The sequence below is a fragment of the Micromys minutus genome (genome assembly GCF_963924665.1).
Source record: "Micromys minutus genome assembly, chromosome: 13".
Lineage (NCBI taxonomy): Eukaryota > Metazoa > Chordata > Mammalia > Rodentia > Muridae > Micromys > Micromys minutus.
In genome coordinates, this window is record NC_137982.1 from 9,003,446 (window position 1) to 9,016,486 (window position 13,041).

At 47.0% G+C, this 13,041-nt stretch overlaps 1 protein-coding gene across 1 annotated transcript in view; it reads right to left on the reverse strand.

The window, feature by feature from the left end:
- GARNL3 (GTPase activating Rap/RanGAP domain like 3) overlaps nt 1-10,803 on the reverse strand; it is a 132,718-nt gene extending 121,915 nt beyond the window's left edge. The window contains exon 1 of the mRNA XM_080927048.1: nt 10,703-10,803. Coding sequence (XP_080783174.1) covers nt 10,703-10,794 — 92 coding nt within the window. The 5' untranslated portion in view covers nt 10,795-10,803. The remainder of the gene's footprint in view (nt 1-10,702) is intronic.
- Between the last annotated feature and the right edge of the window lie 2,238 nt (nt 10,804-13,041).

The window sequence follows — 13,041 nt, forward strand, 5'->3', positions numbered from 1 at the left end:
ACCAAGCTTTGGATGTCTGGGCTGACAGCCATCAAGTGAACAATATTCCCTAAGGAGCTAGCTGTAGCAGCAGTGGATGAAGCATCCACGGACCTCAGTCAAATTCCTCAACACCCACTACAGTTACTTACTCCTTATCTGAAAGACTTTTTATGTTTCATGATGATGAACTGTTCTGGTCAAGCTTACCAGCATGTGGTCTATCTCATGGTACTAGGATGTCAGCTCCATAAGGGAAGGAACCCAATCTGCCTGTTCACAACATTTCCACATACCTAGCACACAGAGAGACTGTGTGAGCAATTTGTCCAACGAACCAATACCTAGGTAGATGCCAAGAACACAGAAAATTCCACTTGGAGGAGGGAAACCATGCCAGGAAGCTTGGGCCTTTCGAAACTCTTTGAAGAGATTAGCCACGCCTTTGGTCAGGCGGCTCCACTATCTCTCTAGTCACTTGACAGGGAGCTGCTTTGTGAGGACCGAGGCGGATGCATGGAGCAGAGACAGTCCACCTGCGGCACATCGGTCCAGGCTTATTGAGTGGCAGAGACGTGAGGATAGACTGACAGCCTGGCAGCGCCTCTCTCTGCTCAAAAAGACAAGGCAGGGACTTGTGTGCTCAGTCCCATCTGTGCCATGCCATCTTTGTATGCCTACAGAGCCCTAGTCAGCTGCCCATCTGAATCTGGGGTACAACTGGCTTTCTAAGTGCCCGGGAGAGATGCTGCCTCCATCACTCTGTGGTATGACTCGCTCCATGCCCTCTTCCTTACATTGCAAGAGGTCAAACTGCAGTGTCCCCGTTTTCTGTGGTGAGAGCTCAGGCATGATTTGGATTCTACAGATCAGGGGCGTTTCAGAGAGGCTCTGGAAGGAAGCCAGACAGAATGAGAGAGAGAGGCAGCATTTTGTTCTGCAGAGGGCAAAGAGGGTCTGTGGATCTAGACGTGGCTGCTTTCTGATTCCAGAGTTTTCTGAAGCTGTGCTGGCAGTGGTGAAGACCCAGGCAGAGTGGGCAGTGAGGCTCTGTAGTTAGAGCCAGCAGCAGCAGAAGTTTTCAACCTCTGACTTAGCTTTCTATACTACTCGGTGTTTCTGGTGTTAGGAATTCAAATCCAGAAGCTTATACATTCTTGGAGAACTTTCTATCCTGCCCTCTAGCTCCAGTTCCTTCCCTACTAGTTTCTTGCCATGAAGTGGAACTATGTGGGGTAGGACAGGGTTCAGGTTTCTTCTAATTGGGACAATGTTCGAATTCCATGAGCAGCAGGGAGAGACACTGGAACACATAGGGGTGCAGCCCTGGACTAGAAGAGAAACTTTTCTTCAAGCACTAAGTACTTCCCTAGCAGGAAGAAATGCTATAGGACAACCAGACCACAGTACATGACAGACTTCCCAGGTCACTGTGAGGGAGCACACTTTGTTCTCGAACTTGATAACTTGCCTGACATTGTGTTAAGATGTCTGTTGAAAACTGTGATCCTAAAGTGTGCCGAAAAGGTAAAATGGCTGAAAAATCCGGGTCTAGCTGGCAATGCACTAACGTGTCCAATGATAGAAACGGAACCACATCTTAAAGTCACTCTAGTTTGGGTGGGGGGGGCACTGGGTGTTAGGGAGCCCTTCACACGCCGAGTTCACTCTGCTTTATTAGCCTCATGCCTACTGTGATGGTAGATAGAGCTTAGGGCTACACACCCAGTCAGCCCCATTCCTTTTTCATATGACACTCTTTCAATGTGGAAAGGCCACCATTATCTCCTTTGTGAATTTTTCATTTATCTCTTTTCTTCTCCTCTCTGTCTCTCTGTCTCTGTCTCTGTCTCTCTCTCTCTCTCTCTCTCTCTCTCTCTCTCTCTCTCTCTCTCTCTCTCTCTCTTCTCTCTCCCTAACAGATGAAACCCTTTCCCCAAAATCCTTTCCCTTTACTGGAATATATAAAAAGTAAAGTATAAATATCTTTACAAAAGGGGGGAAAAAACAAGTCAACATAAACAAAGCATGAGTTTTCTAACACAGCCTGCCACCCCTGCAGAGGTGACTAGTGGTTGTTTCCCACCATCTCCTGTCATTATCTCCTCCCTTAGACAAAAACAGTCTTGTCAAAGGCCAGCAATGATGCACAAGAGGTCACACTCAGTGGTTACTTCTAAGATGATTTGGTTTGATTTAAAAAAAAAAAAAAACAATAACAGTCCTCTTTGCATAAACTATTTATGACTTTTTACTTATGTGTGTATATTAATTATATACATGTGATGCAGACATTATTGTCTACATTTATGGGGCACACGTATGTGTATGGGTGTGTGCATACATGTGTAAATGTGGAGGTCAAGACTGATGTTGGATGTCTTTGATTGCTCTCCACCTTATCTACTGAGGCAGGGTTCCTCCACAGGACAGTTTGGCTAGCTGGGTTGGAGGTAGGCCAGCATACCCCCGGAGGACTAGAGATCTAAATGTGAGGCCTCACAGCTGCACAGCAAGTACTTTTTCTACTGAATGATCTCTTCAGCCATATATTTTTTTTCCTTACGATCTTCTGAAAACTTTTCAATCATTTTATGTATTCCTTATACAATAGTGTCCTAATGTCTCTGTTATCCCTTAGCTCCACATTTTTAACCTTTATTCCAATAATTCTTAATCAAATGAAAGGTCAAACTAAAACCAAAACCTTGCTACATTCTTTCAAACACTTATTACCCAAAGATCCATCTCTGCATCATCTTATAAGGCAAACACCAAGCACACAGGGCTGGTGAGCTAGTGGGCAGGGCAGGGAGATGGAGGTGGGGTGGTAAAGGGATCAGCTGTCAAGTTCAACGACCTGAGTTTGAGCCCTAGGATCTACTTGATAGAAGGGAGAGAACCAACGAGTCCCCAGTCATTCTCTGACTTGCACATGTCTGCACACTGTGCTGTGCACATGCATGCACACAACTCCACACGAAATAAACAAAATGTTAAATAAAAAAACTGCACTAAAGGTTACTGCTCTGAACTGAGATGTGCTCTAGGTTAAAATGCACATTAGATTTTGACTGAAAAAAGGTAAACTATCTTGGTATTTTAGAATATTTGTTACATGTTAAAATGCTAATGCTTTTGACATACTGGGTCGAATAAAAGAGTCAAGTCAGTTTCATTTATTTTTGTTTTCAACAGTATGGCCACTAGGAAAAAAAATGATAATTTCGTATTTAATTTTACGCACTGGTTGTTCCCCCAAAGAAGCAACCTGCAACGTTTCACTGAAAGAAATGCATAGTCTAGATAGTTTTCCAACTCAGAAACACAGGTTAACATGGTTCCCTCTAATGATTCACAGTGTTCTGATAAAGTTCTGGTAGACACTTTTCTCTCTCAGCTTTTGTCTTTCTGAATGTTTGTGTGCCTCTCCTGAGTCCTCCCAGGTCACGTGTTGAAGTGGAACAGTGGTCTGATTAGTATGGAGAGAGGACCCTTGGGGGCTTAGTCAGGCACGAGAGCTCTCCTGGTGCAACTCCTAAAAGAGGCAACGCTTATTGGCTTCAGTTAGGTCTCTAGCATGTGACCACACTTCTAGAAGGCTCTGTCTCTGAGAAACAAGCACTCATCAGTCACAAAATCGAGTGCTGACCTAAGTTTGGATTTTACAGCCTTGGGAACTGTGAGAACACATTCCTGTTGACTACAAATTACTAATAATGTACTCTAAACAGTTTCTGCCAGCAAGTGGCCCCACAGAGGAGAGTTTTCTACTTAAGCCTCGTTTGGAGTCAGGCTCCTATCTGCTCTGTCCTCTCAGACCCTAAGGTTTAGGGACAACCAGATGTGTCCCTCACCCCACGTCACCCCACTCCTGCTGCTGCCCCCATAGTATAAACACTGCTTTAGTGTTTCCCAGCAAGGCTTGCTTTAGAGGACTGTTCTCCAGTCTGCCGACAGCACTGTCTGTCAGCCTTCATCTTTCTTCAGATCTTCAGTCCTGGAAACCAGACGACCAAACCTAATTTCTCATATTAACCTTCTACAGCAAAACTAATTTAACTATTGTCTTCCTCCAAGAAAGGAAGTTGGTTTGCATTAATTTAAAATCTTAGTGAATAATGAAGGTTGGTTTTGCTTCCCTTGCCCTTAGGAGAACAGATACGATATGAAAATTAATTTTCTTCTGTTGGCCCTCGGAGCCCATTATGTTGGCCCAATGCAAGATGGCTTTTCCTAGTCTTTCCTAAGAAGACTGCTGTTTATCCAAAAGAAAACTGTTAGTAGCAGATTTATTTATGACTAAATACTTAAAGCCTTGACACAAACAAAAGGATAATGACGTAATGCAGAGGAACTAAAGACTACAAAGGCAGCGCCATTGAACTGTTCACTAACAAAACCACCCCCAATCCAGAAGGCTCCTATAAAACAGCAAACCCCCAAAGTCAGAAGGCACATATGGAAGAAGAGAAGGCGACTGTGTGCATAATAGATAACTGCTCATTTCAGAACCCAGTTTGGCCTGAAAAGCAACAGGACAAGAAAGCGTTTGTCTTGGCATCAGATTTGTTCTAGAAGACGTGGGCTTTCTGCATGACTAATGAGGAGCCCATCATGTACGGAGCAATATTTGGAAAAGGACAAAATATGTTTTCCACTCATAATTCCAACTCTTCTGTCTAGTGGGGGCTCTGCAGACACTGTGGCTACACTCAGCAACTCTAATGTAACCACGGGGTTAAGACAGTCTTTTAGAACAAGAACTAAGTCATAGCACCAACCCCACCAAGGCTATGGACAGCACCATGACACCTGGATTTTGCGAAGGCTTCCTATATCTAACAGCACTATGGTCAACTTCCTTCTGAAAAAGAATGCTTGATTTCCCCTAGGAAGTCACTACCTCCTGGTTTCTATGAATGGAAATTATTTACCCATCAGTTCTGAGTTGAGTACATGATCCGGGTCTGACCATTTGGTTCAAGAATGTTCCCTAGCCAGTGAAGGTCACTCTAGATATTTACTGAGAATAAAATAGTATCTTTCTGGAATAGAAAGGAAAACGATAATAGTTAACTTTCTTTGCCTATTTTGAGAATAAAGTTGAGCTGGTTAGCTTTTGTCAACTTGACACAACCCTCAGTTGAGAAAATTCTTTCATCATATTTGCCTACAAATGGGATGCTTTCTTGACTAATGATTGATGTGTGAGGGCCAGCCCACTGTGAGTGGTATCAAGCCCTGGGAAGGTGGTCCTGGACTGTATTAAAAAGAAGGCTGAGAAAGCCCTTAGAAGTGAGCCAGTAAGCACCATTTTTCCATGGTCTCTACTTTAGTTTCTGCTTCTAAGTTCCTATCCCAACTTCTTTCAATGTTGGACTATGATGTAAAAATGTAAGATAAACCATTTTTATCCCATGGTGCTTTGGGTCATGGTATTTATCACAACAATAGAAAGCAAACTAGGAAAATGAAGACTAGGATGACATCATTGAAATGCCTAGACCACCTACTCCCAAAGCTTGATCCTACCCAGCATTATGCAACGGCATGAACCAAAGCTTCTCTTTTGCTTGCCATTCATAGTCTTTGATGATATTTTAAAATGTGTTCATGAGGCATGGATGTATGCTTATCAGAAATGATGATGGTGAGTTATTAGTCCTGAATGAAGTAGAAGATTTCAGTGGTGATTATAGTTGAATAGCCAGTAGTGAGAACCACCTAATCTAAGCTATCATCTTTCACCTTGAATTCAGACCATAGAAATGACTCTGGCACGGAAAGTGGCTGCATAGACAGAAATATGAGTGATGGGCTGCAAGGATGAGGCAGGCTTCAGCAAAGCTCATAGGAAAGCAACAAAGTTGCTCACTAATAAAGTGCTTTAAATTAGGCCTAGAGAAATGACTTGAATTGGTAAAGTGCTTGTTGTATTAGCATGAGGACCATCGTTAAATGCCCAGAATCCATACAGAAAGGCTGTATGAGGTAGCATGTGCTTGTAAGTGCTGAGAAGATGGAGACAGGTGGAAAGTTCCTAGGCCTCACTGGTCAGCTAACCAATCCTAACTGGTGACTGGCAAATGAGAGAGCCTGACTTAAAAGAACAATGTGGATTGCTGCTGCTGCTGCTGAATCTACCACTACACACACACACACACACACACACACACACACACACACGTATGTGCAGCTTGGTCTTCATATGGGTCCCCAAACAATTGGAGCGGGGGCTGTCTCTGACTCTAACTCTGTTCCATGCCTTTGGATCCCTTTTCTCTAGCTAGGCTGCGTTGTCTGGCCTCAGTGGGAGAGGATGAGCCTAGTCCTGCTGCAACCTGATGTCCCACGAAGGCTGGTACCCTTCTCTGAGGAGAAGGGGAGGAGGGAAGGGAGAGAGGAGGTTGTGAGGGTGGGACTGGGAGAAGAGGGGGTTGTGAGGGTGGGACTGAGAGAAGAGGGGGTTGTGAGGGTGGGACTGGGAAAGGATGGGGGAGGGGCTGCAATTGGGATGTAAAGTGATAAACAACTTAATTAATGGAAATAAACAAATAAGTAAGTAAATAAATAAATTAAAGATTCCCTGACCTTATACAGAACATGAAGAATCTAGGTGGCCAGCTACAGAGGTTGCTGGAGAAAAGTTTCTTATATTACCATGGAGGACCAGTTTTCAAAGTGGGAGGGGCTGGGGAGGGGTCGTTGAGAAGAGCAGGAGGAGAATATGATCAAAATACATTATATAAAGTTCTCAAAGCACAAAAAAAATGCACTTGGTAAACTCAACCCTGATAAGTAACCTGCTAATGGTGCAGTTCACCCAGAGCGCTGCCTCCATGAACTGTCGGAGTCCAAGTGACACGGCTCAGCAAGCGACTAATCGTCAACATAACACAAGTCCATTACTTGTCTTTCTTGATGGTTAGAAGTGGGGGCAAAAAAAAAAAAAGCAACAGAATCTTAAAATACAATGTACCTGCCTAGTAGTGTCGTACCCAAAGTAGATGTGGCTCAAAACTTTCATCAGAAAGGTAATCACTCTGTCCACATTGTCAGTCCCAATGCTTCCCACACTCCTGGAAGGAGCACTTTGCACATGTTAGGTCACTGACAGCTCACATTGATACAGGTCACTTAAGAAAATGTGTTAACCAAGATTTATCGAGGGCTAAGGAACTTTCTTAAGTTCACGTGCTTGATTGAAAAAGACCAGGTCCTTGTGCATGGATACCATCCTATACTCCCGTCTATAAAATCATGGTGAACACATTCAGGGCAAGTTGTTTAACAGAATGGGTGTCTTCTCTGATGCCTCCAAGTATACAAAGCTAGTCTTTCTCATCACTACCAGCCTGATGCCCAGTGCCTGAGCTATTTCTTGTTCCTTAGCTTGTTGTGTTTGCACATCATATATCAGAACCAACAGAGAATATGTAGCAAAGAGAAGTGCCAACTGTTAATGTTGCAGAAGTGCACATTCACGTGGACACACACACAAAGATAGGATGATTAGGTAAATATGGTTCAAACTCATTCTCAAAGGGCCTAATCATGAGGCAAGAACATTTAAACTTGATAACATTGGCCATGAGAAGTAACTGAGGCACACAGATGTGGCAAGCCCTTCCCTCCTGGTTGTGTTTCAAAAGAAGCTGACAAGCTCTCAGACAGCTGCAGGTCTGTGGATCAATGAGGTTCGTATAAGGAGTCATGCACCCAATCGGTTGAGATGTATAAAGAGGTTCTAATACCTGGCCAGAATCGTGAGGTCATTCGGATTACTGAATTAAGGAAGTTGTTTTAAGAACAACAAAGATAATGGAGAATTACTTTATATTCTAACTTTAAAATTCAATTAAACATAGAGAAATTGTAGATGAATATTTATCTATTTTAAGTTAAGGGATTCTTTTACATGAGCATACACAAGAGGAAGAAATCAGTAAATCTAAAGTTCAAGACAAGAGTCAACACACATACACACACACATACACACACATACACACACACACACACACACACACACACACACATACTGGAAAACCACCACACAGAAAGTGAAAAGGCAAATAATTAACTGGAAAAAAATATCTGCCATATATTTACTCCCAAATTCCTCTTAATAAATAGAAAGAGCTTCAATTCTATAAGGAAAGGATAAATATTCCAAAGGAAAATGATGATCACGTTTACAAATATCTTAAAATAAGTAACAAATATGATTTATGAGAAAAACTTCATTACCAAATAAAGAAATTCAAATTAAAGCAAGGCATCACTTTGGCAAATGTAATGATTACGCCCAGGGGAGCTCTCTGGAATCATGCTTCAGAAGACTTAAGAGACCCCTTTATCCTGACCCATTTCCCATCATTTTTATGATTTTATCTTATGGACACTAATGTCTTTACACAGAAGTGACTACACATAGATGAAATGCATCCTAGGAAAAGTGAAAATGGTAAAAGACAGGCTAAAAATAGCTATACATCCATATAGTAGGAGATCACACAGCAACTAAAAATTTTTCTTAAGGAATATGAAAGGATTTCTTACAGTGTTTATGATGTGCTGAGTGAAAAGTCAGTTAAAATGATAAATATTCACGGAGGAAAGGCCAATTATGCCTATAGTAGAATTATGAATCAGTAAACTATCCATTGGGTGTGGTGGCCTTTAATCCCAGAATTTGAGGGGCAGAAGCAGGAAGGTCTCTGTGAGCTCAAGGCCAGCCTGGTTTACATAGTGAATTTCAGGCCAACCAGGGCTATATGACACCTGTCTCAAAACCAATCAAACAAAAACAATAAAACACTGTCACCAACACCACCATCAAAATAATTTACTTATCCTGTTTTTATTTTTCTTGTATTTTCAAATTTCATTTGATAAATTATTTTTAAAAGACACACACACACACACACACACACACACACACAAACCCTAATCCTAATTATTTTACAGGCCACAAGATAATGTTAAGTGTATCAGAGAACAAAGCCACCTGGAGGCTTGAAAGTCATTTTAGCCCTTAAAGATTCTGGTTCGGAAGACAAAGGGGAAGGAAATCTAATTTCTATGCCAGCACCGTCCACTATGGTACTCATTTCTCAGGCTCTTATCAGAACTGCTGGAGCAGGTGTGTCAAGGACTGAGCCTGAGAAAGCTGGTTAATGTTGATGCAAATGTGGCCGAGGTGGTAGTGCTGGGATCAAGGTGGTTACACACTGAAGGCTAAGCACAACTCAACACTCACGTGTCTTAGCAAAGTATTCCACAGCCACAGGTGTCTGTGGCTCCCGAACATCATGGGCCGCATTACAGAACCACCCTTCATCTCTGGAAGTCCTGTAGCAGCGCTGTCCTAAGCACTCTGCCTCAGACCTGAGAGATTCTCTTTGCTCCAGTCTCTCGGTATACCTCTTCCTATTCTTCATGCTCAAGCCACAGAGAGTGTTAGCTGCCTGGGTCTTCTATCTAAGGGAAATGTTCCACTCAGGCCACCACACAAATATCTAGAACCTTCTCGGTAGATGCCTAGGTGCTGATCACATAAAGCTAAGCCTAGAGTTCAAGAAAGACTTTCAAAAAGAGTTGATGAGCAGTTCTCCAGCCTGAGGGAGGAGTGACTAGCCCTTCAGATTTTGTGATGGGCCAGACCTGAGCCAGCTGTGGTGATGGAGCAGGAGCTAGGGCAGTCTTGGTATCTGTCCTCACCACACAACATCAGAACTTCTGGAGCAGTGAGTGTGTCAAGGACTGAGTCTGAGAAAGGCCAATTGAGGGCATCACATCTTCCTTTAAGGATCTTGGCTGGTTTGTTTTGCGCCTTAGCAACTGAATTCTCTTTTCCACCTCAGTGGAGGTTAGAGTCCCACATCTTTTTCTTCTCCTTGTCCCTACCCATGCTATGGCAATGAAAAACTCCTCATGGATGCAAGCAGCAGTAGGCTAGGGGAAACGGATACCCACCCTAAGGCCATTCTTACAGAACACTGATGAAAATCTGGCCGGGATGGTGGTGTTGAAGTCTTCCTGAAAGGAAGGAGTCCACCTGGAAGCAGGACCCATTTCAAGTTACAAGGAATGCCTTGGAGGTGGGAGTAGGCAGGGCATAGGCATTGGCATCAGCCGCAAAGGGAAGGGTGTGTCCGGCAGCAGCCGAGCTTCACCTAAGGCCAGGCTGGCTCCTCGGGAGGGCGCCAGTTAAGGTAGGTAAGTCCAGGAGGGGCACGGACAACCTGGGGAAGAGAAAGGACCTAGGAACTATGCAGGGTGCCCCCACCCCAACCACAGATGGGCGGGGCCACAGGCAGCAGGTGTCCAGGCACCCGGGGTGCGAGGACGGATGATAGAGAGCAAGAGGAGCCTAAAGGGTGTTCTTTTGGGGGCTTAGGGATTCCGACCTTGTCCTTGAGCATTTAGAAACTGGCAAGTCGCGTTCTCCACAGTCCAAGACCTCTCTGAACCATGGCGTGCAGGGCCTGTCATAGGGCCCAGGTTTCGGACATCTACAGCACCTGCTGGCCGGACACAGGTCCCCAGCCCTCCCGCTGGGCACTCCCTCTGTGTGGCCCGGCCGCTCTACCCCGCTCTGCGCCGACTTCCTCCCACGCCACGGCCTCGCCACGCTCTGTCCCCTCACATCGCCACCCCCCACGTGGCCTACTCCCCCTCTCCCGCCCCTAGAGGCTGCACCCCTCCGGGGCAACGGTACCTGGGACTCTCAAAGCTGCACCCCCTGCGCCGCAGCGCCGCCCTCTTCTGCCGCAGGAGCGCAGCGGCGGCCCCGCCGGGTTCCTGCTCCATCGCCCCGGGCGGGGGCAGACGGCTCGGGCACACTCGGGTGGGCTCGGGCCTCGGCAGTGTTCGGCCGGACGCTCTGCTAGAGCGCCGCAGCCCACGCCCCGCCCTGCACCCCTCACCGGACCCAAGCCCCGCCCCTGTCCCGCCCCAAACTCCAGCCCAGCTCGGGACCTCAGGCCCCGCCCCTAACTCAGCCTAACCACTCCCTCATACTGTCCTCGGTGCCTAGGCCCCGCCCCTACCCTAGCAGGTCCCCTTAACACTCCTCAGGCTTTAGGGCCCGCCCATACTCTAGCAGCTTAACCACCCCTCATCCAATCAGCCTAACCACGCCTCAGACTTTAGGCCCCGCCCCTATTCCAGCAGGTCTCCACCACCACTACCACGCCTGTGGCTTTAGGCCTCACCTCTGCCCCGCCCCTATTCTAGCAAGTACGCCTCTACCGACCCTCCCCGGCTTTAAGCCCTGCCCCTAGCCTATCCAAGTTCACCTCATATCTCTGGAGCTTGTCTCAGGCACCGCCTGATCTCCTACCGAATCCACTCCCGTAGGCCCTTTTTGAGGCCGTGGCACTCCCCCTGCCTCTCCCCTAATCTAGCAGATCCTCCCTTCACCATTCAGTTGAGTTTAGGCCCCGCCCTCTCTCCGCCTCCAACCCAGCTTATCTGAATCAGGCTCAGGTCCCGCCCCTGTCCGCCTTTGCCCCGCCCCAATCAGTCAGGTTTCCTCTCTGCTCGGCTCGGGCTCCACCCATACCCCGCCCCAAGTACCAGTCCTTTACCTATTAGTGGACTCAGGTCCCACCCCAAACCTTTATTCAGTTGGTCCCTTTGCCCTTCAGCTTGGCTAAGGCCCCGCCCCGTCTCCCAGCCAAACCCACCTCACGCCTTAGTCTGGGTACAGGCCACGCCCCGAGCTTCTAATCTCCGTTTCCCTGGTTCTCCTCAGACCAGTGCAGGCCCCACCCTGCCTCTATCCCGAGCTCCAGCCACGCCCCTCCCGAGCCAGCCGCACCAACATCGACTACCAACCCTCCCTCCGCGCTTCTGTGTAACGTACGCAGGCCCCCAACGCCCACCGGGTCCTCAACTTTGTGGGTCCACAGTCCATCACTCCCACTCTTCACCATCCCCACAGATCTAGGCCATGCCCACCTACCCCTCCACCACAGAGCGCTCTATCGGCCCTCCAAACCACAGCTCCGCTTGCGGGCTTTGCTGCTGACCCTCCTCACCTCAGCACCTCCTGGTCCTTTCTATCGTAGCACCGCCTTCTTTTGGGGGCCGCCTTTCTCCACGTCCCGCCCACAGGCATGGCCCCCCAACCCCGGAGCTCCGCCTCTTCTCCCTTGAAGCTGAGGTCTGTACTTGGAGCAATTCTGCGTTCCCTTGACTATTCTGCCCCAAGCGCCCTCAAGCTTCCCCGCCTACACTACAAGCCCCGCCTATCTAGCCCCGCCCACACCGCCTCTTCCTCACTTGGCGGGGTGGGGTGTATGTGTGTGTGCCTGGATGATGCTGGTCTTCATGGCTGAACTGGGGTCCACCAAGAGGTTTGCGCCACCTCAGGATCTAGCCACTCAGCAAAAGGAGGCACTGCTGTCTCCTGGTGGTTGTTTGTGGTGTCTGACACAGGCTGATGGGAGCTTTGGCTGGCTACCAGTTGTGGGTTCAGGTTTTCATTCATAACCTTACAATTCTGTGACAGCCCCACACTCCACTTCTCATTTCCTCCCCAAGTCAGATGCATCATCTCAGGGTCCTTTAACATTGTACTGTGGTTGGGTGTGGAAACTCATCTGAGTGAAAGTAAGACTGGCTTTGCCATTTATTTCCAGTTCAGTTTCTGTGATCAAAAGCAACTTAGGGAAGAAAGGCTTTATTTTTGGCTTACAGGTTACAGCCCATCATCTGGGAAGTCAGAGCAGGAACTCAAGGTCCAAAGCAGAAACCGAGGTTTGTTCCTCCCCAAGAGCCCACTAACTTCCCCGCCTACACAAGCCCCGCCCATCTAGCTCCGCCCTCGTTGCCTCTTCCTCACTTCAGGGGTGCCTGGATGATTGCAGGTCTCTCAGGCTGAACTGGGGTCCGCCACGAGGTATTCAAGTTTGGAGCTGGAAGGGTGAGGAACTCAAGAACTGAATCAGGACTTACAGATTTTCTGGCTTGCTCACCTACTTTTCTTAGCCAGCCGAGTCTCACCTGCTCCCGGGATAACACCATCTACAGAGGGCTGAACCCTTCACAGCA